General features: G+C 46.6%; 1 protein-coding gene across 1 annotated transcript in view; it reads right to left on the bottom strand.

The window, feature by feature from the left end:
- Positions 1 to 12,719, bottom strand: part of pkd2 (polycystic kidney disease 2) — a 72,741-nt gene extending 60,022 nt beyond the window's left edge. Inside the window, exons 1-2 of the mRNA XM_055644135.1 lie at positions 12,082 to 12,719; positions 370 to 483 (exon numbers count right to left, since the gene is read on the bottom strand). Coding sequence (XP_055500110.1) covers positions 370 to 483; positions 12,082 to 12,475 — 508 coding nt within the window. The 5' untranslated portion in view covers positions 12,476 to 12,719. The remainder of the gene's footprint in view (positions 1 to 369; positions 484 to 12,081) is intronic.
- Between the last annotated feature and the right edge of the window lie 14,170 nt (positions 12,720 to 26,889).

Below are 26,889 nucleotides of genomic sequence, written 5' to 3'. Positions count from 1 at the left end.
TTTTTTTTTTAAGAGTGGTTGATATTTAAACTTGGCACCAGAGTTGATGGTGGATTCAGATACAAGACATTTAGACAGGCCCTTAAACAGGCAAAGCAGAAAAGGACAATGCAGGCAAACAGGATTAGTATAGACGGGTATAAGTCTGCAGAGGTGTGTAGGCCAAAGGGCTTGTTTTTATGATGTCTGACTGTGACTCGGACTCACTGGTATAACTGAAGTTGATCCTTCTCAGAGTTGAATAAACTGATATAATTTATAATCAAAACAAAAAGTGAATAAAGTATATAAAATAGCAACCACACAAAAATAAACGTTAGGGCATCAAATAGAAACTGGGCAAAAATAAGATTTAAAAAAAAAACTTACAGATGCACAGAACAACCATGAAGATTGCGTAGGTCACCAGCTCCCGCAGCACGCTCTGCAGGTATCTTTCCCTATTGACAGTCTGTTCACCAGTCAGCCGGGTTCCCCAGAAAGCTTAAGGAAGAACAAATACAGTAAGACTTGAACAGGCAACAGTATTAGCAATATTTAATAATGAAAACAATTAAAAATACAAGTTAGTGTAAGCTTATGAACAGATCAAATCAAAACAACTATGGACCACAACAAACTTTAAAAGCAGATATAAACAGATCGCATAGAACAAGACTTAAAACATTTTTGACAGCGGTTGGTCTGATATCAAAACTGTGAAGTAATGTAAGCCATTCAATTACAAGGCCCAGCCAATGTACAATGTAACTGCCAGGTGTTGGAAACTAATACAACTGTTATACCATCATGTAACATGGAGTCCATTTCAACCATCAAGACTTGTTACGTGGCGCAGCAGTAGAGTGCGTGTGTTGCCATTAACTCCCCTACATTCAACCACTCATACGAAAGGGGAATTTTACAATGACAATTATCCATTCATTAGACTGTTTGAGAAAATAGATGCACCCAAAAGAAACCCACACAATCACAGGGAAAACGTACAAACTCCACACAGACATGCCAGGGAGGGACCATGAAAGGTCCAGGTTGATGGAGCTGCAAGGTAGTTTCTACCAAAGATCTTATAGTGATCTTATCCGGTATAGGATCTTTACTTTCTACCAGATGCATCACTCTGCAACGTGTGTCCATACCTTTAATTTCATCCTTCCGCGCCCACAGGCTGAGGGAGGCGCCCCCGGGCACAAAGGCTGAAAGCCAGGAGAGGAGAAAACAACTGGTTATCCGGAGCGAGGCGATGGTTGCAACAGGCCTTTATGGCCAGCTGCAACTTGGACTGTGAAAATGGCACCAATTCCTGGCAACTCTTACATATGGACTCAGCGGGCTGTTTCTATGCATTCAGCACTTGGTCGGGTATTGTCCTTATGTGTGGCAATAATCTTACTGATCTGCATGCAAAAATTATTTTCACTGCACTTTGGTAGACGTCATAATAAAGAACCATTGAACCATTCAAAATATTTGGGGGAGCTGGATGGAAGTAATGCCACATACCACTCATTTCCAATTAGCCACCCCAGAACTGTCAACTTGACGTGGACCGATTATTTGCTGTATTTCCTATGTTACAGTTCCAAAGTATTTCATTACTTTATTCAGGAATGTCACTTCAGAAACACTGGTTTTGCTTTTGTCTAACCAGCGAGTAATTTCTGACAAAATGTATCTCATAAATTAGTAAAATTAAACGAGAACTTACCAGTTTGAAGTTTGATCTGTATTTTATGAGGAGTTACGATGAGGGATTACGTGAAGAGCCCGCTCAGCACGCATGCGCGACATACTTCAAAGCAGCGGTGTGGAATCACAGATAGACACAGTTATTGAAGTATACATAGTAAAGAAAAGGAGACATCAGTTTATCAGTTTGACCCATATTATTGAAGGTGGGAGCGGAGGGCACGTAATCCCTCATCGTAACTCCTCATAAAATACAGATCAAACTTCAAACTGGTAAGTTCTCGTTTAATCTTACTATTTTACTTCGGAGTCACGTGAGTGACTACGTGAAGACTTCAAAGCTCTGTGATTTCAAACCGTGTAACAGGTATTACTTCACGCACTGCCGAAGTCCTTGAGGGAGGAAGTGTGTTATCGTAATCAACCAATGAATCTGTTTGTAGAAAAAACACAATGGTATTTTTTAACAATAACAACAAAGAAATTAAATTGCCTGGGCTTAAATTAAATATTTGCAGTCTGTAAAATCTTTTCTGCAAATAAAACAGGTTTTGCCAACGGCTTATTATAGACCATATCAGCAGGATGGTGGGGGGAAAGACCGTTCAGAAATTTTATAATAAGCCGTTGGCAAAACCTGTTTTATTGGCAACCATGCCAATAGTAGGCCAGTCGGGTACTATCAAAATACCTGAAGCAGAGTCCATTTGTATTGTGCGTAGTCCCCAACTGATGAGGCAGAAGGGAGGAAATGCATAAATAAGAATTTCCCCAATTCAGCGCGAACGCACCTACCGCTGGTTCCTCAGGGTCTGGTTCCTAAGCGACATACATAGGTACCTGGTGATTTAGCCTTGATGCAAATAAATCGATAACTGGCGTGCCATATTGCTTGATAACTTTTGCAAATTTTGGGGGGTTTAACATCCATTCGATGTTGTCATTAAATTTACGTGACCTGGTGTCTGCCACTGTATTTAGCTTACCTGTCAGGTAAGTTGCTGATAGCCAAATATGTCTTTCGACACACCATTGCCAAATTGTGTTGACCAACTTGTCGCACGATACCGATTTTATGCCGCCCATATGGTTAATGTAGGCCACCACCGTAGTATTATCTATTTGGAACCGTACGTGCAAGTGATGCATATTTGTGCATATGCTTTTAAACAATAAAAGTCACCCAACATCTCTAGATAATGAATGCCCAGTATAAGTGGTAACGATGACTCTGGGTTAGTCCATCTACTACTTGTGCTGGATATAGAGTTAGTTGCTCCCCAGCCTTGAGCACTGACATCTGTTTGGATAACTAACGTAGGGTTAGTGATGATAATGGGGCTGAAACTATGCCAAACATTTTTTGCCCACCACTGTAGTTCTGATATTGCTTCAATGGGTAACTTTATGACACGATCATAATGACCTGTATGTCGTTTTCGTGCCTGTACTTTTGCTCTTTGTAAGTTTTGACAGTGCAAAGGTCCGAATCATAAAATTGTTGCATGATTGTGCCAATTCAACTGTTTTGTCTCTTGGCAATGTTACAGTTACATAGACTGAATTAATTGTGAAGCCCAAGTAGTCCATGATTGTGGATGGCTTCAACTTAGATTTATCTGGATGTTAGACAATCCCAGGGTTTTGAATAACTGTTTGGTAGCTGATACAGCTAACATAGTCAATTCCGTGGCCTTGCCTATTATTTAAGATATCATCAAGATATGCCATGACAATATGTTTTTGTCTTCTGAATATTGCCAGACCTGTTTTTAGTATCCTGGTGAATAATCTTGGGCTGATGTGAACCCATTGGGTAACGCTTTAAACTGCCATAGCTGCCCCATCCAGGTAAATTTCAGGTATCTGCGATGATCCTTGTGAATGGTACTAAATAGTAAACATCTTTAAGATCAATGCTTGCCATGAAGTATCCTTTGGAAATTAGTTGTTTGGCAGTAACAACCGTTTCCATTTTGAAATGTATATACTTAACACACACATTTAGTGAAGTTAAGTCAATGATGATGCGACATCCACCATCATTTTTGGGTTTAGTGACGAATATTTGATATGAATTCCAAGGGTTCATGTTTTCCCATGATACCCTTTGTAATTAGTCTCACCAGTTCAGCTTGTCCCTCTCGTTTCTTTAATGGAGAGGGAAAATACCCTCTGGGGTGAATGTTGAACTGGTGGCAATTTTTCGTGGCGGTGATGTTGGGGGGTGGCGCATTTTCCATGGGGTCCGCTCTGGGCCCTGGTCTAAAGAAGACTTCTGGGGATAGAATGTGGACCCCAAGCTTTACACCAGTCCCATATGGTAGATATCGACCGATGGACGCGATGGGGTGCTGCTGCTTAGGAATTATTGTTTTTGGTTTTTGGTTTGCTCGTCCCTGGGCCTCATGAGACCGAAAGTTTTTTAAAAGCCTCTTCCATCCTTCATATGCTTTGTGAGGTTTTTGCCAAAAAGCAGTGGGTCTGGCTCAGTGGCTGGGGTATGCACAACCCTGCAAATTTATGATTTTATGGCAGGTTTTATGATTTGTTTATGGCGGTTGTGGTCATCTCCGTATTTGTCCACGGAACGAGCAAACGATGTGATGGCTGACGTCAGGAGCCTGAGGATCCGCTGCAGTTTTTCTAAGGCCTTATTGACCACCTCTCCTGTAGGGGCCTGTTGAAGAGGTGGTTAATGCTGGCCGCTGGTTTGGCCTTTAACGGCCTCCTGCACGTGGGGTTGCCACGTAGCGGTCCACCACACCTAGCAGATCTTCCTGTTCCTGCACCCCTTGCATACTCCCGAGATCATCAGCCATCGTCCCCTCTTCTTGACCAGCCCAGTCCTGGTCACCAAAGCTACCCTCGGGTAAGGAGGAAGCAATGGGTAGTGCACAAGGCACTGTGGAGGGAGTGCCTGAACTCCCCCTGCGAGAGCGCCCCTCACGAAGCGCCTCTCGCTGGAGCTCCTGCTCCAGGAGCCGCTCCATGCGGCTCAGGCGGCTGTCTCTCCCCTGGGCGGGTGGAGAGACGTCCCCGTCCAACAAGTCGGAAGCCACCGGCCGGACGCCTCTTCTGTGGCTTTACTTCCAGCCCGCTGCTCAGGCGCTAGCGGGCTGGGCTCGGCACGGTGTCGGGGAATAGCGGAGCGCCCGGTAAGCGGTCCTACTGCCTTGTTGCTGCCCCCCCAGATGGAACGCTCCTCCGTGGAGTCGAGCGGGGGACAGGTTTGTCCAAGAGCCTTTCTTCTCTGCCTGAAAGCAGAAGGCTCCCTGTGAAAGAAAACCCGACCTCAGAGCTTACCTGACGGTCCGTTCTTTCACCTGTAGCGGGAGCGCCTGACTCCCGATGCGGCCGCTGTTGCACTGCTGAACGTAATGCCGCGCATGCGTGCTGAGCGGGCTCTTCACGTAGTCACTCACGTGACTCCGAAGTAAAATTGCATGTTTATTTCTCATCACACCTCTCCAATGCCCAAAACATTTCACTTATGTTGATAATGATCCCAGATGAACAAAGTGTTAAAATAACACTGAATCACTAGGCAGGCAAGTGTTTTGTCCAAGGCAGCCTCTCTAACAATGCAGCAATCTCTCACTTTAATGCCACACTCAGATCGGAGATCAAAATCTATTACCCAGAATCAAACTGCAATACACATATCCAAGTAAGCAGACCAGCGCTAGAGTTGCTGCCTTACAGCGCCAGAGTCCCGGGTTGAATCCTGACTACAGGTGCTGTCTGTACGGAGTTTGGACTTTCTCCCTGTGACCTCGTGGGGTTTTTCCAGGTGCTCCGGTTTCCTCCCGCATCCCAAAGACGAGCAGGTTTGAAGGTTATTGGCTTCTGTAAGTTGTCCCTTCTGTCTAGAATAGAACTAGTGTATGGGGATTGTGGTCAGTATGGACTCGGTGGGCCGAAGGGCCTGCTTCCACTCTGTATCTCTAAACTAAACTAAGTAATCCATTCTTACTGCACTGTGCAGAGGTCTTGAGGACATCTTTGCAGCAAGCTCCCTAAAAAAGTTCCTGTTTGACAGTAGAGCATCAAAAATCTCTTCTGCACTGTTAATGAAAGGTTTATCCAGAAAATATCTAAAGAAAATAGTTTTTCAGCATTTGAGCCAATGTCACATTATAAAATGGATTAACCAGTCATTAACTCACTGCCATGTGCAACGGTACTGGGCATAAAGATGATCTACATAACAAGAGCCATTGTAGCTCAAAGTATTCCATAGCCTGTGAAGTGCCCTGGGTCTGAGAAACATTGTCAATATAATGAAGTATTCTCTTTTAATTTAATAAGAGGCTTGGCATAACGCTCACATTTCACGAGTCATTGTTTAATTTAGAACTTCTAAAGTTTTCTCTTCATAACATCATACAGCAGCTTTTTATAAAAATCCATCTTGATTTTAAAAGGTTACTTAGAGCACAGAGTAAATCACTATTCAAGCTTAAAACACCCAAAGTGCTGTAGTAGCTCAGCGGGTCAGGCAGCATCTCTGGAGAACGCGGATAGGTGACGTTTCGGGTTGGGTCCTTTCTTCAGACTGATGGTTTGAAGAACGGTCCTGACCTGAAGTGTCACCTATCCATGTTCTCCAGAGATTCTGCCTTACCTGCCAAGTTGCTCCAGCACTGTCTCTATTTTCTTTTGTAAACCACCACCTGCTGTCCCTTGTTTCTACTATTCAAACATAATTTTGACAGTAAATATTCATTCAGCATTAAACGTCTATACTGAATCATTCCAGATTTGACCATACAGCAACTCACTTTCTAACAAATAAAAGACATACTTTTAGGAAGGAGATGCGGAGGAATTTCAGAGGTTGATGAATGTAGCAAAAAATGATAAGGAATAGTCAAAAGAAGATAACATGCTGAAGTGCATAGAACAGTACAGGAGACACAAGGAACTGCAATTGCTGGTTTACAAAACAAACCAAGAGTAACTCAGCAGGTGGGGTAGATTTCGGTAGATGGGATAGAAAATGATCGGCAAGGTTTCAGGTCAGGACCCTTCCTCAGACTGACATGGACAGGACAAACGGTGGCACAGCAATAGAGTTGCTGCCTTACAGCAAAATGCAGCGCCGGAGACCGTGGTTCGATTCCAACTACGGCTGTCTGCACAGAGTTTGTACATTCTCCCCATTATCTGCACTGGTTTTCTCCGAGATCTTTGGTTTCCTACCACACTCCAAAGACGTACAGGTTTGGAGATTAATCGGCTTGATAAATGTACAAATTGTCCAGTATAAAATTGTCCAACTTCCAGTATAGTCCCTGGTGGACTCTTCAGAAGGTATAAGGTACAAAGCAAATAATAGGTGGAGGGAGGAACTGCAGATGCTGGTTTAAATCAAAGACAGACACAAAAGGCTGGAGTGACTCAGCGGGACAGGCAGCATCTCTGGAGAAAAGGAATGTGACTTTTCGGGTCGAGATCCTTCTTCAGGGGAGTGGGCCGTACAGAAATAAAATCTAGGTGAAGAAGTGTCTCGACCTGAAACGTCACATTCCTTTTCTCCAGAATTAAAAGACGTTCTTTTAGGAAGAAAATTAGGAGAAATGTCTTTAGTCAGAGGGATGTGAATCTGTGGAATTATTTGCCACAGAAGGCTGTGGAGGCAGTCAGTGGATATTTTTAAGGCAGACAAAGATAGATTCTTGATTAGTATAGGCGTCAGAGGTTATGGGGAGAAAGTAGGGGAATGGGGTTAGGAGGGAGAGATAGATCAGCCACGATTGAATGGCGGAGTAGACTTGATAGGCCGAATGGCGTAATTCTACTCCTATTACTTATGACCTTTTGTGTCTAAATTATAGGAGAATACAGTTGAGGGAGTCAGATGGTGAGTGGAAAGACAGGTCATCTTTCAAAAGGTTTGTAGAAGGTTGTGAATTGTGAAGCTCAAGGAAGTAATGCAGATGGAAGGGGGGGGGGGGGGGGAGAGAGAGAAATAGGTGTGAGTCCAGGTGAAGCGAGGGGGAGATTGGGGCAAAAAAAAGGGGGGGGGGCGAGAAGGGGGATTTACGCAGTTACCTAATATTGGAAAATTCAATGTTCATACCATTTGGCTGCAAGCTATCCAAGCAGAATACAGAGTGCTGTTCTTCCAGTTTGTGTGTGGCCTCACTCTGGCAATAGTCAATAGAGTCAAGCATGGAAAATCATAAACTTCATTTGTTTTCTTGAAAAGGTGAACGCAGGATGGTAGACATCTATATGGACCTTCACTAGGCTTTTGACAAGGTCCTTCATTACAGGCTGGTTTTGAAGGTTAGATTACATGGGATCCAAAGCGAGCTAGACAATTACCTAAAAAAATAACCTTGTGATAGAAGGGGAACGGTAGAGGTGGAGGAGTCGGTTTTTTCCTGGCACTAGGCCTATGACGATTTGTGTGTTCCAGGGATCTGTGCTAGGTCCCATTGTCTGAGATCCATGGTAACCATTTGGATGGGAAGGTAGATTGGAATGATTAGGAAGTTTGTTGATGACATTAGAATTAGTGATGTGGTGGACATAGAAGCATAGAAAATAGGTTTGGCCCTGTGAGCTAGCACCATCATTCAATATGATCATGGCTGATCATCCAAAATAAGTACCCCCAGCTTTTTTCCCAAATCCCTCAATTCCCTTAGCCCTAAAAATGCCCCAAAAATATAATGTGGCCCTCATGCTGAAAGGTTTTGAAGCCCCTGATCTATATCAATGATTTGGATGAGAACATACATGGCAAGATTAGCAGATGATACACAAATTGGTGCTTTTGATGATACACAGATGGGTGATTCAGCAGGATCTTGATCAATTGGCCAGGTTGGCTGAGGAATGGCTGAGGGAATTTAATTCAGAGAAATGTGAGGTGTTACAAAGATGTTTTTGGCACTATGGGAAGTCTAACGTAGGCAGGACCTACACAATGAATGGAGAGTATTGTAGAGAAGAGGGATCTAGGAGCACAGGTGCACGATTCCTTGAAGGTGGAGTCACAGTTGGTAAAAAGGCATTTGGCACATTGGCCTTCATCAGTCAGAGTATTGAGTATAGACGTTGGGAGGTCATGTTAAAACGTTGGTGAGGCCACATTTAGAGTATTGTGTTCAGTTCTGGGCCCCATGCTATAGGAAAGATATTGTCAAGCTGGAAAAAGTACAGAGAATGTTGCCATGACCAGAGGTTCTGAGCTACAGGAAGAGGTTGAGTAGGCTGGGACTCTATTCCTTAGAGGCTGGAGGATGAGGGGTGATCTTATAGAGGTATATAAAATCCTGAGAGGAATAGATCAGGTAGATGCAGTCTCTTGCCCACAGTAGGCGAATCGAGGACCAGAGGAAATTTGGTTTAAGGTGAAAGGGAAAAGGTTAAATAGGAATCGGAGGGGTAACTTTTTAACACAAAGGGTGGTGGGTGTATGGGACAAACTGCCAGAGGAGATTGTTGAGGCAGGGACTATCCCAACCTTTAAGAACCGATTAGACTGGTACATGGATAGTGTGTAGAAAGACACTGAAGATGCTGGTTTAAACCAAACATAGACATACAAAGCTGGAGTAAATCAACAGAACAGGCAGCATCTCTGGAGAAAAGGAATTCGGGACCCTTTTTCAGGCCTGATCTTTGGTCTATTTTAGGTACATGGATAGGACAGGTTTAGAGAGATATGTACCAAATGCAGTACATATGTACCTATATGTACGATATGTACCTATGTTTAGAAAGATATGTACCAAATGCGGGCAGGTGGGACTAGTGCAACTGGGACATGTTAGCCGGTGTGGGCCAAAGTTTCCACGCTGTATCACTCTCACTCCAAAGATGCCATCTGGCCTCCAGTTTTTTTTAGTCTATCTTAGGTGCTAACCAAGGCAAGGTATAGACAATATGTGCAGGAGTAGGCCATTTGGCCCTTCGAGCCAGCACCACCATTCACTGTGATCATGGCTAATCATCTGCAATCAGTACCCAGTTCCTGCCTTCTCCCCATATCCCTTGACTCTGCTATCTTTAAGAGCTCTATCTATCTCTCTCTTGAAATCATCCAGAGATTCAGCCTCCACTGCCATCTGAGGCAGAGAATTCCATAGATTCACAACTTTGGGTGAAAGCGTTTTTCCTCACCTCCGTTCTATATGGCCTACCCCTTATGGCCCCTGGTTCTGGACTCTCCCAACATTGGGAACATGTTTGCTGCCTCTAGCGTATCCAATCCCTTGATAATCTTATATGTTTCAATAAGATCCCCTCTCATCCTTCTAAATTCCAGTGTACATAAGCTCAGTCGCTCCATTCTATCAACATATGACAGTCCCGCCATCCGGGGAATTAACTTTGTGAACCTACACTGCACTCCCTCAAAAGCAAGAATGTCCTTCCTCAAATTTGGAGACCAAAACCGCACACAATACTCCAGGTGTGGTCTCACTAGGGCCCTGTAATAATAATAATAATACATTTTATTTATGGGCGCCTTTCAAGAGTCTCAAGGACACCTTACAAAAATTTAGCTAGTAGAGGAAAAACATGTATGCGGAATGAAATAAATAGTGGAGACATGACTAGTACACAAATTAAAGACAGAATTCAATTCAAAACACAATATGAGGCAATTCAAGCACAGATGAAAAGGGAGGGGGACGTGGGGCTTAGGATAGGCAGAGGTGAAGAGATGGGTCTTGAGGCGGGACTGGAAGATGGTGAGGGACACGGAATTGCGGATCAGTTGGGGGAGGGAGTTCCAGAGCCTGGGAGCTGCCCTGGAGAAGGCTCTGTCCCCATAACTGCGGAGGTTGGATTTGTGGATGGAGAGGAGACCGGCTGATGTGTATCTGAGGGACCGTGAGGGTTGGTAGGGGGGGGAGGTGGTCAGTGAGATATGGGGGGGGCAGATGGTGGAGGGCTTTGTAGGTGAGGACCAGGATTTTGTAGGTGATCCAGTGGGAGATGGGAAGCCAGTGAAGTTGTTTGAGGACTGGAGTGATGTGATGCCAGGATTTGGTGTGGGCGATGAGTCGGGCGGCTGCGTTCTGGACCAGTTGGAGTCGGTTGATGTAGGTGGAGCTGATGTAACTGCAGAAGGACCTCTTTGCTCCAATACTCAACTCCTCTTGTTATGAAGGCCAACATGCCATTAGCTATCTTCACTGCCTGCTGTACCTGCATGCTTACTTTCAGTGACTGATGAATAAGGACCCCTAGATCCCGTACTTCCCCTTTTCCCAGCTTGACAACATTCAGATAATATATGAAATATAATTGTCAGTTCTGAAGACACAGTTGGAATATTGCGTGCGTTGCGTGCGGTTCTAATCGCCAAGCCACAGGAAAGGGGGCAGAAGAGATTCACCAGGATGTGAATTGGGACTTGGACTGATTCATAAGGTGAGGTTGGATAGGCTGGGATTTCTTTTCCTTGAGGCATAGGACGCTGAGGGGTGAGCTAAATTAAGTGTTTACAAAATCATAAGGGGAATGTATAATGTGAACATGCACAGTCTCTTCCCCAGGATAAGGGATTCTAAAACTAAAGGGCATAGGCTTAAGATGAGAGTGGAGAGATTTAAGAGGGACCTCTGGGAAACTTGTTCACTCAAAAGATGACCCTTATTTGCAATGAGCTGCCAGAGGAAGATATGGAACCAGATACAACTACAACTTATAAAAGATATTTGGACTGACATTGGCATGGCAAGGATTTAGAGCATCATGGCCAAGCACTGGAAATTGTTTAGTTTATTGTCATGTGTACCGTGAAAAGTGTTTTTGTTGCATGTCACCAGAAAGACTATACATGCTTACAATCATGCCATCCAGCATGTACAAATACAGGATAAAGGGAATAATATTTTGTGCCAAGTAAAGTCCAGTTAAGGAGGCTCCAAAGGTGCAGATAGCAGCTCAGAACTACTCTCTTGCTTGGGACCAGCTTAGATGGGGCATCTTGGCCAGCATGGACAAGTTGGGCCAAAAGTCATATGGCCATACAAGGGAGACACAAAATCCTGGAGTAACTTAGCAGGTCAGACAGCAAGCATCTCTGGAGAGAAGGAATGGGTGACATTTTGGGTTAAGACCCTTCTTCAGACTATGTCCTATGACCATTTATGGGACTATGACACTTGGGCAGATTTATGGACAGGAGAGTTTTTGATGGATAATGGGCCAAATGAGACCGCTGCAGTGTGCCAATTAGGTTGGTATGGACAATGTGGGCCGAAGGGTGCTGTTTCCACAATGTACAGCTCTCAGTCAATGGGAATTATTAATCAGTAAGTCTGCTTCTCCCTCCACAGATGCTGCCCGACCTGCTGAGTGTCCAGAGTTGTCTGTGGTATGAATGCTCCGCCGGGGGGCTTGGTGCCCGGTAGCACTCACCTCGGATCCTGCGGAGGAGGGTGGTTCCGCAGCCTGGCCGCCCGCTGTGCTGGACCCCCGGGGTGGAGGTGGAGGTGGAGGTGGAGTACAGGCCGGCGTTTCTGCCGCTTTGCCGGGGCTCTGGGCTGGGGCTGGGGCTTCCCGGCGCCGCCCTCCAATCCACCTCCTCGTCGGCCGGCTCGTAGCCCGGGTTGTCCCGGCTCCAGGCCTGGCGGCCCCCGACTCCGCCTCGGCCTCCTCCACCGGGGCCAGCGGTCTCCTCCTCCTCCTCTTCCTCCGGCCGGCTCTCCGCGCCCCGCACCCGGCTCATCTCCAGCTGCTCACCGCCGGCCTTCTGCAGGCGGGAGGAAGGCTGAGCCTGGGGCTGGGGCTGGGGCCGCACCCGGGAGCTCATGGTCGTGTGTGTGGTGGTGGCGGTGCCCCCGGGGCCCGCGTCTCCCTGGCAACCCGCTGGGCCTCAGGCCTCGGACACTCGAGTTCCGCCGCCGCCGCCGCGCTCCCTCACAGCGCCGCCCGCTGCCTGCTCGCCATCCAACACCCCCACCGATCACGATCACTCGATAACCCCGCTCCCGACATCCATGTCACCGACGACCCGCGATCAGGACCCGCGACCTAGGCCTCCCCGCGGTCCCGCCCCACTCCCGAGACTGACACCCCCGACCCGCCAATCACAGCGCGGCCTGGGGGCGGGACCTGGTCCAGCCGGGCGGCTACTGGTCAGTCCGCGTGTCACTCTAACCGAACATGACGTAACATAGGGGCGGGACCTGACCCAGCCGGGCGGCTACTGGTCAGTCCGCGTGTCACTTGGGGGCGGGACCTTGCGGTGCCGCGCGGCCATTGGTCATAGCGCGCGTCAATCAAAACGTCCAATCAACGCCCGCCTCCACGTGTACCAAAGACACAAAAGGTGCAGGAGTGGCGGAGGGAGGGATGGTTTGAGTGGGTTTGAGTGGGTGCTGGATTTTCTGGAGCATCTTCCTAATGACTATATTTTGTATGTTCAAAGTTAATAAGGAAAACTAGGCAGGAATATCAAAATGATCACCTGCAGCTGAGAAACAGAAAAGATGATTTGTGTATGAAGACGCCATGACCGAAGCAAAGAGCGGAGACGGAAATGGCGCTAAAGATTACCCATGACCCTACTATGAGTGGGCTATCTTGCTCCGCTATAGGATCTTTGATTCAGCCCTTCGAGCCAGTACAATTATCAGGGCTGTCAACTCTCACACTTTGAGCGTGAGAATCACGCATTTGGACAAATTCTCACGCTGATCACAAATTTCTCACACTCTATCGTGAGAAATTCTGTGATCAACGAAAATTTCAAAACTCATATAAACTACATGGGCTGCGGGTGTTGGAGGGCCGGTGCTGAAGCAGTGGCGGGGACAGATGCTGGGAGCCGGGGCTGGCGAGTGTTTGCGGGGCTGGCGAGTCTCTCACTGCAGCTCTGGCCATGGAGCAGCTTCAGTGCAAGAGTCCCGGGCTGTCGGAGGCGTCAGAAGCGTTGCGCTGCTGACATGAGAGTCTATGTGCCGAAGGGACCGAGACTCTCAAAGGGAGGGGGGGGAGACAGAGAGACGGGGGGGGGGGGGGGGAGGGAGGAGAGGGAGGGAGAGAGAGAGGGAGAGAGAGAGAGAGGGAGAGAGAGAGGGAGAGAGAGGGTGTGAGAGAGAGAGAGGGAGAGAGAGAGAGGGGGAGTGAGAGAGAGAGAGAGAGAGAGAGAGGGGGAGAGAGTGAGAGAGAGAGGGGGGGGAGAGAAACAATAGACAATAGAGGAGGAAGGGGAGGGAGAGAGTGAGGGGGGGGAGAGAGAGGGGGGGGAAGAGGAAGAGAGAGGGAGGAGCGATGGAAGAGAGGTGAGAGAGAGGGGGGGTGGAGAGGGTAGGAGAGAAGGGGAGAGGGAGGGGGAAGAGGGGTGGTAAAAGAGAGAGGAAGGGGGAGAGAAACGGGAAAGAGAGAGAGGGGGCAAAGTGAAAAGAAGAGATAAGACAAAGAGAGAGAGGGGAGAGAGCAAGGGGGAGAGTGAGGTGGGAGAGAGAATGAGGGAGAGAGAGGGGGTAGAGAAGGGGGAAAGAGTGGGGGTGAGACTCGGGTGCCTCATATGCTGTGCGTTTTAAATGTAAAACAGTTTAACCTCTCAGTAGATCAGAAAGTAAGACAAACAGCACGGTGAATGTGAATCAAAGTCTTTATTCATCTTGTTCAATAAACAAAGTGCATTTTTGCACATCTTGAGAAATGGAGCACCACAGCAAACAACACAGTGGTTTGAAAAAGGGCTTCTCATACATGTCAATTAACAAATAAAACACAAAGAAGTATTTCCACTATTTCCTCTCCTTCAGCTGAGAAATGGAGCACTAGCCTACATTCTGACAATAAAACAGACAATGCAATGCACTCAATGGTTATTTTTTGAGATCTACCTACACTAATCAGACAAGCAGATGCACGATAATCACTGCTTCAAGAACAGACCAGAATTAAATTATTTACACCAAAAGTGAAATATAAATCACACTTAAAGTTAAATCAAACAAAGTCAACAGGATTTAAACTGAACATAGCGTTTACTGAATTTGTCTGCATGTGGGCTCTCCTAATGCAGTGGTGTACCTGTTGTCAGCTGTCCCTCAAAATAAGTTGTCCTGCCACAGCACACTGCCCAATATTGAATTGTAGTATGAACAGAGATGGTCTCTCTGCTCTTTTGCAATATAGTCCCCGTGTTACCTGGAAAACGCTGCAGTGACACCAAAGTCGCGTTGTTTACACCACTCCTCCACGCACCTGGGGTTATGCTTCCTGTCTGACTGTCCACCAAGTCACCATCCTACATGACTGTCGCTGATCCTGCAGCTGCACCTCTTGTGCAGATAAGGTTGTGCAGAACACATGCTGCAAACACAATAGTCTCAACATTCTTGGGCTCCTGCTCCATAGTTTTGAGCAAGCATTGAAATCTGTTTGCCAGGGTGCCAATTGCATTTTCTACGACCCTCCTTGCCCTGGACAGCCTGTAATTAAAGATCCTCTGGACCCTTGTCAAATGCCTGTGTGGGTATGGCTTCATCAACCTGGGCCTTTGTGCAAATGCATCGTTAGCAAACATTGAATAAGGAATGTCCGGGTTGTCTTTTCCTGGCGGAGGTTTGGGATCGGACATGCCTGCTATTCTGCCCAAGGGATGTCTCTCTCCAAATCCTGCCATCAGCGACACTTCAAGGTGTGCCCACATCCACATACTGGAAGTTGCAGTTTGAATCCACCACAGCTAACAATACAATAGAATGGAATTTTTTTTGTAATTAAAATAATTTGAGCCACCATTGGGTGGACAACGAATGGCCACATGCTTGCCATCCAGAGCCCCACATGTGTGGGTAAAGTTCCATCTGTTTTCAAACCCCAGCGCCACTCTCTTCCAAGCATCTGGTGTACTGGGGCAGTCCATCACATCATCTGCACAAAAATCGATAATGGCCTCGCAGGTCTCTCGGACAATCCTGCTGATGGTGTTGTGGGCAACCAGAAAGTTGTCGGGGAGACTCTTGTAAGAATCACCTGATGCCAAGTAGTGGAGGGTGATGTCTAGGCGCAGGTCTGGTTCCAGTGGATTCCTCATAACTGTGTCATGTTTTATCAGCAGAGGTCCCACGTTGGTCTTCAGCTCATTAAACAGCTCAGGTGGTATTCTGATGAAATTTTTAAATGCAGAGCGATCCTCTTCACACAACACTTTAAGCAGCTTGTCATACTGTCCAAACAGAGATCTCCTTTGATAGAGGGGCTTCACCCATTGAGACCTCTTCTTAATCTTCCTCTTCACTCTTTCCCTTCTGCCTTCATTGCACAAGGTTCTTGCATCAGATAAAGGGCTGCTGCATACAACACTCGAACAAAATACCATGCCATCCTGAACTCCAGTTGCCTTCTTGCACTCATGTTTCCGAATGAGTTAATTTAAACATGGGAGGATTTTTATAGTAGACACTGCATGACATCATTTTTACCATGTGCTGATTTTTCCACATGTAAGTAGTCATTGGTGGCTCAAGAGTAACTCGGGAGAGGAACTTGGTACATCGCAGAAATGAGAAGTAAACGGCAAACTTAGACATTTTCGTGGGAACTCGTAGTAACTCGTGAACATACACGTGGAATATCGTAGAAAACCACGAGTTTGATTTTTTCTTTAACTCGGGATAACTTGTGGGTGAACACGCACCTTGGGACAGGGCTAGATTTAGCTCTTAGAGCTAACGGAGTCAAGGGATATGGGGAAAAGGCAGGAACAGGATACTGATTTTGGATGAGCTATGATCTTATTGAATGGAGGTGCTGGCTCGAAGGGCCGAATGGCCTACTCCTGCAACTAGTTTCCATGTTTCTCTGGCAGTTCGTTCACGATACGGACTTCCCAAAGTGAAAAAGTTGCCCAAGGTCCCTCTTGAAATATCTCCCCTCTCACCTCAAACCTATGACCTCTGGAGTCATAGAATCAGAGGCATACTGCATGGAAACAGTCCCTTCAGCCCAACTTGCTCACACTGACTAATGTGCCACGTCTACACTAATTCCACCTGCATGTGTTTGGCCCATTTCCAATTAACCCTTTCCTATCTATGTACCTGTACAAATGTCTAGTTTTAGAATCCTCAATCGTGGGCCTCTACTCGCTGGAGCTTAGGATGAGGGCGGGGACCTCATTGAAACTTACCAAACAGTGAAAGGCTTGGATAGAGTGGGTGTGGAGAGGATGTTTCCACTAGTGGGGGAGTCTAGGACCAGAGACCACAGCTTCAGAATACAAGGACATGCCTTTAGACAGGAAATGAGGAGGAATTTCTTTATCCAGAGGGTGGTGAATCTGTGGAATTCATTGCCAGAGATGGCTGTGGAAGTCATTGGGTATTTTTAAGGCAGAGATTGATAGGTTCTTGATTAATATGGGTTATGGGAAGAAGGCAGGAGAATGGGGTGAGAGGGAAGGATAGATCAGCCATGATTGAATGGTGGAGTCGACTCGATGGGCCAAATGGCCTAATTCTTGTCCTATAAATGTACAGACTTGTGAAATAATGAAGATACTTTCAATGAAATAACTGTCGACAATGTTCACAGAATATTGGAGGTTTAATTAACAGAATATTACAATGACCATAAGAGTTGCCACAAATATTTTCACAGAGTGAAGACAATTGCTAACGGTCTTCCATGGATAAAGTTGAATTTTCCAAAAGCCACTGTAATTGGAAGTAGATGACTTAACCCGACCATCTCACAATGGACCATCCAATGTTAGCTGTGCCTGTCTCAATAAATGAGTTCATCTTTAGACTTTACTTTAGACGTCAGAGATACAGCTCAGAAACAGGCCCTTCGGCCCACCGTGTCCGCGCCGACCAGCGATCACTAGCACTGGGGACAATTTACACTTTACTGAAGCCAATTAACTTACAAACCTGCACGTCTTTGGAGTGTGGGAGGAAACCCGAGCACCCGGAGGAAACCCACGCAGGTCACGGGGAGAAGGTACAAACTCCGTACAGACAGCACCCGTAGTCAGGATGGAACCCGGGTCTCTGGCGCCGTGAGGCAGCAACTCTACCGCTGCGTCACCGTGCCGCCCAGCTCTGCAAGCTTCTGATGATAGTGTGGATTAGAGTCCACAATGAGGCTTCTTCGACGAGAGTTTAATAGAGTCTTGTCATGGTAGGAGCTGGTCAGAGAAAGTCTGCGCTGGTTCAGAAACCTGCATTAAAACATAGAAAGTAAAGATTGTTATCAATTCATATTAAATTAATAGGTTCATGTTCACAAGTCATAGGAACAGAATTAGGACATTCGGCCCGTCGAGTTTATTCCACCATTCAATCATGGCTGAATTTTTCCCTCTCAACCCCATTCTCCTGCCTTCTCCCCGTAACCCTTGACACCCGTACTCCTGCACTTATTGTCTACTGTCTATTGTCCCCATAAACTCTAACACGTATAATAATCAAGAACCTGTCAAACCCCGCTTTAAATATACCCAATGACTTGGCCTCCACAGCAATGAATTCCACAGATTCACCACCCTCTGACTGAAGAAATTCCTCCTCATCTCCTTTCTAAAGGAACGTCCTTTAATGCTGAGGCTGTGCCCTCTGGTCCCAGACTCTCCCACTAGTGCAACCATCCTCTCCACATCTACTCTATCCAGGCCTTTCACTATTCGGCAAGTTTCAATGTGTTTGCTTCTCGGTACACAGGAAAATAAACAAAACTTGTGTCTCCCCTGAAACTTGTTGCCCCTACCTCTATTTCAAGGTTGCATTCATTCATACTCTAACAGTAGACACAGAGTGCTGGAGTAACTCAGTGGGTCAGGCAGCATCTCTGGAAAACATGGACACAGAGTGCTGGAGTAACTCAGCGGGTCAGGCAACATCTCTGGAAAACATGGACACAGAGTGCTGGAGTAACTCAGCGGGTCAGGCAGCATCTCTGGAGAACATGGACACAGAGTGCTGGAGTAACTCAGCGGGTCAGGCAGCATCTCTGGAGAACATGTATAATACAATATATAATAATATGTATAACACTGCAAAGCGTAGCCGGAAGCCAGAGGATTGGGAAACTTTCATAGGACAATAGAAGGAAACAAAACGGGCAATACAGGCTGAAAAGTTGAAGTATGAAGGGAAGCTGGCCAGGAATATAAAGAAGGACAGTAAAAGCTTCTTTAGATATGTGAAGGGAAAAAGAGTAGCAAAGTCAAATGTGCGTCCCTTGACACGGGTGAAATTATTGTGGGCAACAAGGAAATGGCAGAAGAGTTGAATAGGTACTTCGGATCTGTCTTCACTAAGGAAGACACAAACAATCTCCCAGATGTACTGGAGGACAGAGGATCTAAGGTAGAGGAACTGAAATAAATTTTCATTAGGCGAGATATAGTATTGGGTAGGCTAATGGGACTGAAGGATGATAAATCCCCTGGGCCGGATGGTCTGCATCCCAGGGTCCTCAGGGAGGTTGCTCTAGAAATAGTGGACGCATTGGTGATCATTTTCCAATGTTCTATAGATTCAGGATCAGTTCTTATGGATTGGAGGATAGCTAATGTTATCCCACTTTTCAAGAAAGGAGCGAGAGAGAAAACGGGGAATTACAAACCAGTTAGCCTGACTTCGGTGGTGGGAAAGATGCTGGAGTCAATTATTAAAGAGGTAATAATGGGGCATTTAGATAGCAGTAAAAGGATTAGTCCAAGTCAACATGGATTTATGAAAGGGAAATCATGCTTGACTAATCTTCTGGAATATTTTGAGGATGTGACTAGTAAAATGGATGAAGGGGTGCCAGTGGATGTAGTGTATCTAGACTTTCAGAAAGCCTTTGATAAGGTCCCGCACGGGAGACTGGTGACTAAAATTAGAGCACATGGTATTGGGGGTAGGGTGTTGACATGGATAGAAAATTGGTTGGCAGACCGGAAGCAAAGAATAGGAGTGAACGGGTCCTTTTCTGAACGGCAGGCAGTGGCGAATGGAGTGCCGCAAGGCTCGGTGTTGGGGCCGCAACTGTTTACCATATATATTAATGATTTGGAGGAGGGAATTAGGAGCAACACTAGCAAGTTTGCAGATGACACAAAGCTGGGTGGCAGTATGAACTGTGAAGAGGATGTTTGGAGGTTGCAGGGTGACCTGGACAGGTTGAGTGAGTGGGCAGATGCATGGCAGATGCAGTATAATATAGATAAATGTGAGGTTATCTACTTTGGCGGCAAAAACAAGGGGGGTAGATTATTATCTCAATGGGGTTAGGTTAAGTAAGAGGGAGGTGCAGCGAGACCTGGGCGTCCTTGTACACCGGTCACTGAAAGTTGACTTGCAGGTACAGCAGGTAGTGAAGAAAGCTAATGGAATGTTGGCCTTCATAACAAAGGGATTTCAGCACAGGAGTAAAGAGGTTCTTCTGCAGTTGTATAGGGCTCTGGTAAGACCACATCTGGAGTTTTGTGTACAGTTTTGGTCTCCTAATTTGAGGAAGGACATCCATGTGATTGAGGCAGTGCAGCGTAGGTTCACGAGATTGATCCCTGGGATGGCGGGACTGTCATATGAGGAAAGATTGAAAAGACTAGGCTTGTATTCACTGGAGTTTAGAAAGATGAGGGGGGGTCTTATAGAAACATATAAAATTATAAAAGGGCTGGACAAGCTAGATGCAGGAAAAATGTTCCCAATGTTGGGCGAGTCCAGAACCAGGGGCCACAGTCTTAGAATAAAGGGGAGGTCATTTAAGACTGAGGTGAGAAAAAAAGTTTTCACCCAGATTGTTGTGAATTTATGGAATTCCCGGCCACAGAGGGCAGTGGAGGCCAAATCACTGGATGGATTTAAGAGAGAGTTCGATAGAGCTCTCGGGGCTAGTGGAGACAAGGGATATGGGGAGAAGGCAGACACGGGTTATTGATAGGGAACGATCAGCCATGATCACAATGAATGGCGGTGCTGGTTCGAAGGGCCGAATGGCCTCCTCCCGCACCTATTTTCTATGTTTTTATGTCTGTTTCTATGTAACATGGACACAGAGCGCTGGAGTAACTCGCTGGAGCATCTCTGGAGAACATGGGCACAGAATGCTGGAGTAACTCAGGCAGCAGCATCTCTGGAGAACATGGATAGGTGGCGTTTCAGGTCGGGACCCTTCTTTAGACTGAAAGAAGGGTCCAAACCCAAAATGTCACCGATCCATGTTCTCCAGAGATGCTGCATGACCCGCTGAGTTACTCCAGCACTTTGTGGTTTGTTTTGTAAGCCAGCATCTTCAGTTCCTTGTGTCCATACTTACAGTCCCCAACTACTCTAGTCCCACGTGCCTGCATTAATCCACCACCGTTTGTTTCTAGATGGGGTAGTTTTCTTTACACACTATTCCTATTCGTGTCCGTTTCTCATCTGAAGCATCTCTCCTACCTCCAGGGTCTGTGCCAGCTCCTCACACTCTCTGTGTTCCTCAGAGTCAGCCTTTCCGACGGATCCTTTGCCTGCAGCGGGTTGCAGCCAGCGTCAGGGCTTTGAGGAGAGACACAATAACGCCCAGGAACGAAGACTACAGAGAGTGGTGGACGCCGCCTGGTCCATCACAGGTACTGACCTCCCCACCATCTCCATCACAGGTACTGACCTCCCCACCAGCAAAGGGATTTACAGGAGTCGCTGCCTGAAAATGTCAGCCAGCCCCATCAGAGACCCACACCACCCTGGCCACGCTCTCATCTCACTGCTACCATCAGGATGAAGGTACTGGAGCCTGAAAACCGTGACCTCCAGGTTCAAGAACAGCTTCTTCCCAACAACCATCAGGCTCTTGAACACTGCCCAACACTAACCTCAGCGACTGTGATCTTCTATTGTTGTGTGTATGACAAACATCTTCCCAGCTGTTATCAGGCAACTGAACCATCCTATCACCAACTAGAGAGTGGTCCTGACCTCCCATCTACCTCATTGGAGACCCTCGGACTATCTTTGATCGGACTTTACTGGACTTCATCTTGCACAAAACGTTATTCCCTTTATCATGTATCTGGACACTGTGGGCAGCTCGATTGTAATCATGTATAGTCTTTCCACTGACTGGATAGCACGAAACAACAAAGCTTTTCACTGGTTCCTCTGTACACGTGAGAATATTAAACTAAACTAAACTATTATAGTTACCAAATATTATGAATTTATTGCATTATTGATTGTTATATATTTATCAGTGTTATTACATAAACTGTAACAGGTAAGAATGTCATTATTCCGTTACATACATGTGACAACTAATCACCCTTGACTCTCAATGTTCAGAAGAAATAACCATCACAAAACTTGTGCCTACCTCAGTCTGTGTTACGTTGTCGAATGGAGATGAGCGTTACTTGGTTTTTACCAATCGAGAACCTGTGTTAATTGAGCAGAAAAGAGAGTCCTGGTCATGGACACAGTGAATGGTAGGCCTCTGGGTAGTGTTGTAGAGCAGAGGGATCTAGGAGCACAGGCGCATGGTTCCTTGAAGGTCGAGTCGCAGGTAGATAAGGTGATCAAAATGGCTTTTGGCACTTTGGCCTACATCAGTCAGAGTATTGAGTATAGAAGTTGGGAGGTCATGTTACAGTTGTATAAAACGTAGGTGAGACAGCATTTAGAATATTGTGTTCAGTTCTAGACACCATGTTATAGGAAAGATATTGTCAAGCTGGAAAGGATTCAGAACAGATTTACGAGGATTGTTGCCAGGACTAGAGGGTGTGCGCTAGAGAGAGAGGTTGAGTAGGCTGGGTCTCTCTTCCACAGAGCGTAGGAGGATGAAGGTGATCTTATAGAAGTACAAAAAATCATGAGAGGAATAGATCGGGTAGATGCACAGAGTCTTTTGCCCAGAGTAGGCAAAATCCCATAGGTTCAAGGTGAAGGGGAAAAGATTTAATAGGAATCCGAGGGGTAACTTTATCACACAAAGGGTGGTGGGTGAATGGAACAAGCTGCCAGAGGAGGAAGTTGAGGCTAGGGCTATCCTATAGTTTAAGAAACAGTTAGGCGGGTACATGGATAGGACAGGTTTGGAGGGATATGGACCAAGCGCAGGCAGGTGGGACTAGTGTAGCTGGGACATTGTTGGCCAGTGTGGGCAAGTTGGGCCGAAGGGCCTGTTTCCACACTGTATGCGAGGTTCTCTGGGCTACTGAGGCCCAGAGAAATGGGAGAGTAATAAAAAGGAACGGCAGATGCTGGTTGATACCAAAGATAGATGTAAAGAATAACTTAGGGAGGTCATGTTGCAGTTGTATAAGACGTTGGTGAGGCAACATGTAGTGTTTTGGGTTCCGGGACGAGACCCTTCTGCAGCCAGTGTTACTCCAGAAGGATAGAGGTGCGGCGGGGGGGGGAGGGGTGATGTTAACTGAGGGTGAGATAAGGTCCGATTTATGGGCCCAAGTGTTGGATGATTAATGTGCTCACTGTGCCTCTAATGAAGTGTGAGGTTTAAGCCTCAACCCCACCCTATGGGCACAGATACAAGACCAGCAAATCACACTCACTTGTCTAGTGTACTGCCTCTTGCCGCTGTTCAAGATAAAAACAGAAAGGGAATTATTTACATGGTGAAGAGGATAAAACAACCCGCGGCAGCTTTCCTGTTTAGTGCAGGATGTTCTCCGGCATTTCCTCCGGTATTTTCCCAGCTAATCCCAGCACTTTCTCTCCTTACAAACCGTGGTCTGATGTTGACACAATAATGCAGGAATGTCACAGAGTCTTGAATCGAACAGCACGGAAACAGCACAGCGAAGTCACTGGAGACATTTCATACCTTCATAAGCCATAGGAGCAGAATTAGGCCATTCGGCCCATCAAGTCTGCTCCACCATTCTATCATGGCTGATCTATCTTTCCCTCTCAACCCCATTCTCCTGCCTTCTCCCCATAACCCCTGACACACATACTAATCCAGAATCTATCTATCTCTGCCTTAAAAATCTCCATTGACGTGGCCTCCACAGCCTTCTGTGGCAATGAATTCCGCAGATTCACCACCCTCTGACTAAAGAAATTCCTCTTCATCTCCTGCCTAAAGGAACGTCCTTTTATTCTGTGGTCCTTGACTCTGGCCCTAGACTCTCCCACTAGTGGAAACATCCTCTCCATATCCACTCTATCCAGGCCTTTCACTATTCGGTAATGGGCCTGTCCCACCTACGCGACTTTTTCGCCGACTGCCGTACCCGTCATGGGTCGTTGCAGGTCGCCGAAAATTTTCAACATGTTGAAACTCCAGCGGCAACCAGAAAGATGCTATGACTCTGGGTGACTGAGGAGACGACTCACACCTATACAGGCGACGTGTCGCGGAGTGAAGCCTGTATGGTCGTGAGTAATCGCCCAAAGAGTCGTACCTTTTTCTGGTCGCCACTGGATTTTCAACATGTGTAATATTTTCGGCGACCTGCAACGACCTATGACGGGCGTCGGCAGTCAGTGCCGTCTTAACGCATGGGCAGTTGCACGGGGGCCACGAGCAAAGGGGCCCCAATGATAATCTATGTGTTGTACAATGTTAATGTAGAACATGAAAACGGAGAAGAACATCGCAAGTGCATGACGGCATATTTGATTCGGCAAAAAGAAACTGGAAGTGTAGGGGCCCCAGTGCACTGCTTTGCCCGGGGGCTTAGAATGCTGTTAAGACGGCCCTGCCGGCATTCTCCGAAAAAGTTGTGTAAGTGGGACAGGCCCATAAGTTTCAATGAGGTCCTCCCATCATCCTTCCAACCCCCCGCGAGTACAGGCCCAGTGCCGCCAAAGGCTCATCGTATGTTAACCCACTCATTCCTGGGATAATTCTTGTAAAACCTCCTCTGGACCCTCTCCAGGGCCAGCACATCCTTCCTCAGATACGGGGCGCACAATTGCTCACAACAGTCCAAAAAAGCGATGGGATGAATCTGGATTTGGTGAGTCGAGGAATGACCGGGGACAGTCAAGGAATGACCGGGAATAGTCGGCATGCACTTACTGGGGGGATGGGAGAGGGGGGGAGGGAGGAATGAGGTGGAATTGGGAGCATCCTGAATAACTACTTTGATTGCATTTTTCCAGGAAGTGCCTCAGTGTGCCAATAGGCAGATTGTGCTTGGAGTAGTGACTTTAAGATGAGGGGGGGATAGATTTAATAGCAACCCGAGGGGTAATCTTTTCACACAAAGGGTGGTGGGTGTATGGAATGAGCTGCCGGAGGAGGTAGTTGAGGCAGGGATTATCCCAACATTTAAGAGATATTTGGGTGTGTACATGGATAGGGCAGGTTTAAAGGGAAATGGACCAAATGTAAGCAGGTGGGACTAGCGTAGATGGGACATGTTGGCCGGCGTGGGCATAGAAACATAGAAACATAGAAATTAGGTGCAGGAGTTGGCCATTCGGCCCTTCGAGCCTGCACCGCCATTCAATATGATCATGGCTGATCATCCAACTCAGTATCCCGTACCTGCCTTCTCTCCATACCCTCTGATCCCCTTAGCCACAAGGGCCACATCTAACTCCCTCTTAAATATAGCCAATGAACTGGCCTCAACTACCCTCTGTGGCAGAGAGTTCCAGAGATTCACCACTCTCTGTGTGAAAAAGGTTCTTCTCATCTCGGTTTTAAAGGATTTCCCCCTTATCCTTAAGCTGTGACCCCTTGTCCTGGACTTCCCTAACATCGGGAACAATCTTCCTGCATCTAGCCTGTCCAACCCCTTAAGAATTTTGTAAGTTTCTATAAGATCCCCTCTCAATCTCCTAAATTCTAGAGAGTATAAACCAAGTCTATCCAATCATCCTATACTCAAATCCTTTTGCAATGAAAGCTAACATACCATTCGCTTTCTTTACTGCCTGCTGCACCTGCATGCCTACCTTCAATGACTGGTGTACCATGACACCCAGGTCTCGCTGCATCTCCCCCTTTCCCAATCGGCCACCATTTAGATAATAGTCTGCTTTCCCGTTTTTGCCACCAAAATGGATAACCTCACATTTATCCACATTATACTGCATCTGCCAAACATTTGCCCACTCACCCAGCCTATCCAAGTCACCTTGCAGTCTCCTAGCATCCTCCTCACAGCTAACACTGCCCCCCAGCTTAATGTCATCCGCAAACTTGGAGATATTGCCTTCAAATCCCTCATCCAGATCATTAATATATATTGTAAATAGCTGGGGTCCCAGCACTGAGCCTTGTGGTACCCCACTAGTCACTGCCTGCCATTGTGAAAAGGACCCGTTTTACTCCTACTCTTTGCTTCCTGTTTGCCAGCCAGTTCTCTATCCACATCAATACTGAACCCCCAATGTCGTGTGCTTTAAGTTTGTATACTAATTTCTTATGTGGGACCTTGTCGAAAGCCTTCTGGAAGTCCAGATACACCACATCCACTGGTTCTCCCCTATCCATGCTACTAGTTACATCCTCGAAAAACTCTATAAGATTCGTCAGACATGATGTACGTTTCGTAAATCCATGCTGACTTTGTCCAATGATTTCACAACTTTCCAAATGTGCTGCTATCCCATCTTTAATAACTGACTCTAACTGATCTGTAATTCCCCATTTTCTCTCTCCCTCCCTTCTTAAAAAGTGGGGTTACGTTTGCTACCCGCTAATCTTCAGGAATGTTGGGCTGTAGGGTCTGTTTCCAGGCGGTTTCACTCTTTGACTCTTTGACACTAGTCTACACGGACCAACTTGCACCTTTGACAAGATCCCTTGTGAGAAGGTTGTGGTGTGTGTGGTCGACATGCATCACCCTAGGGCCTTTGACAAGATCTCACGAGGTCCAAAGGTTGGAAGCCCATGGGCTTCAGGCCAATGGGCAAAGGGTGGCAATAATGGTGGAGGAATCTTCTTGTCATGGGACCTGTGACCTGTGACACTCACAGTCTGACCGTGAATTTACACTTTGGACTTTCGAGATACAGAGTGGAAACAGGCCCTTCGGCCCACCGAGTCCGCGCTGACCAGCGATCACCCCGTACACTAGCACTATCCTACACACCATTGACAGAAGCCAATTAACATGCAAACCTGCACGTCTTTGGAGTGTGGGAGGAAACTGGAGCATATGGAGAAAACCCCCATACAGGACACAGGGAAAACGTGCAAACTCCGTACAGACGGCACCCAAGGTCAGGATGGAACCCAGAAACTCTGGCGCTGTGAGGCAGCAACTCTACCGCTGCACCACTGTGACACAATGTTGGGATGAAG

The sequence above is a fragment of the Leucoraja erinacea genome, chromosome 1 (genome assembly GCF_028641065.1).
Source record: "Leucoraja erinacea ecotype New England chromosome 1, Leri_hhj_1, whole genome shotgun sequence".
In the NCBI taxonomy this organism is placed as follows: domain Eukaryota; kingdom Metazoa; phylum Chordata; class Chondrichthyes; order Rajiformes; family Rajidae; genus Leucoraja; species Leucoraja erinaceus.
Note: the sequence above shows the minus strand (reverse complement) of the source record. Positions and strands in the feature narration are given on the sequence as shown.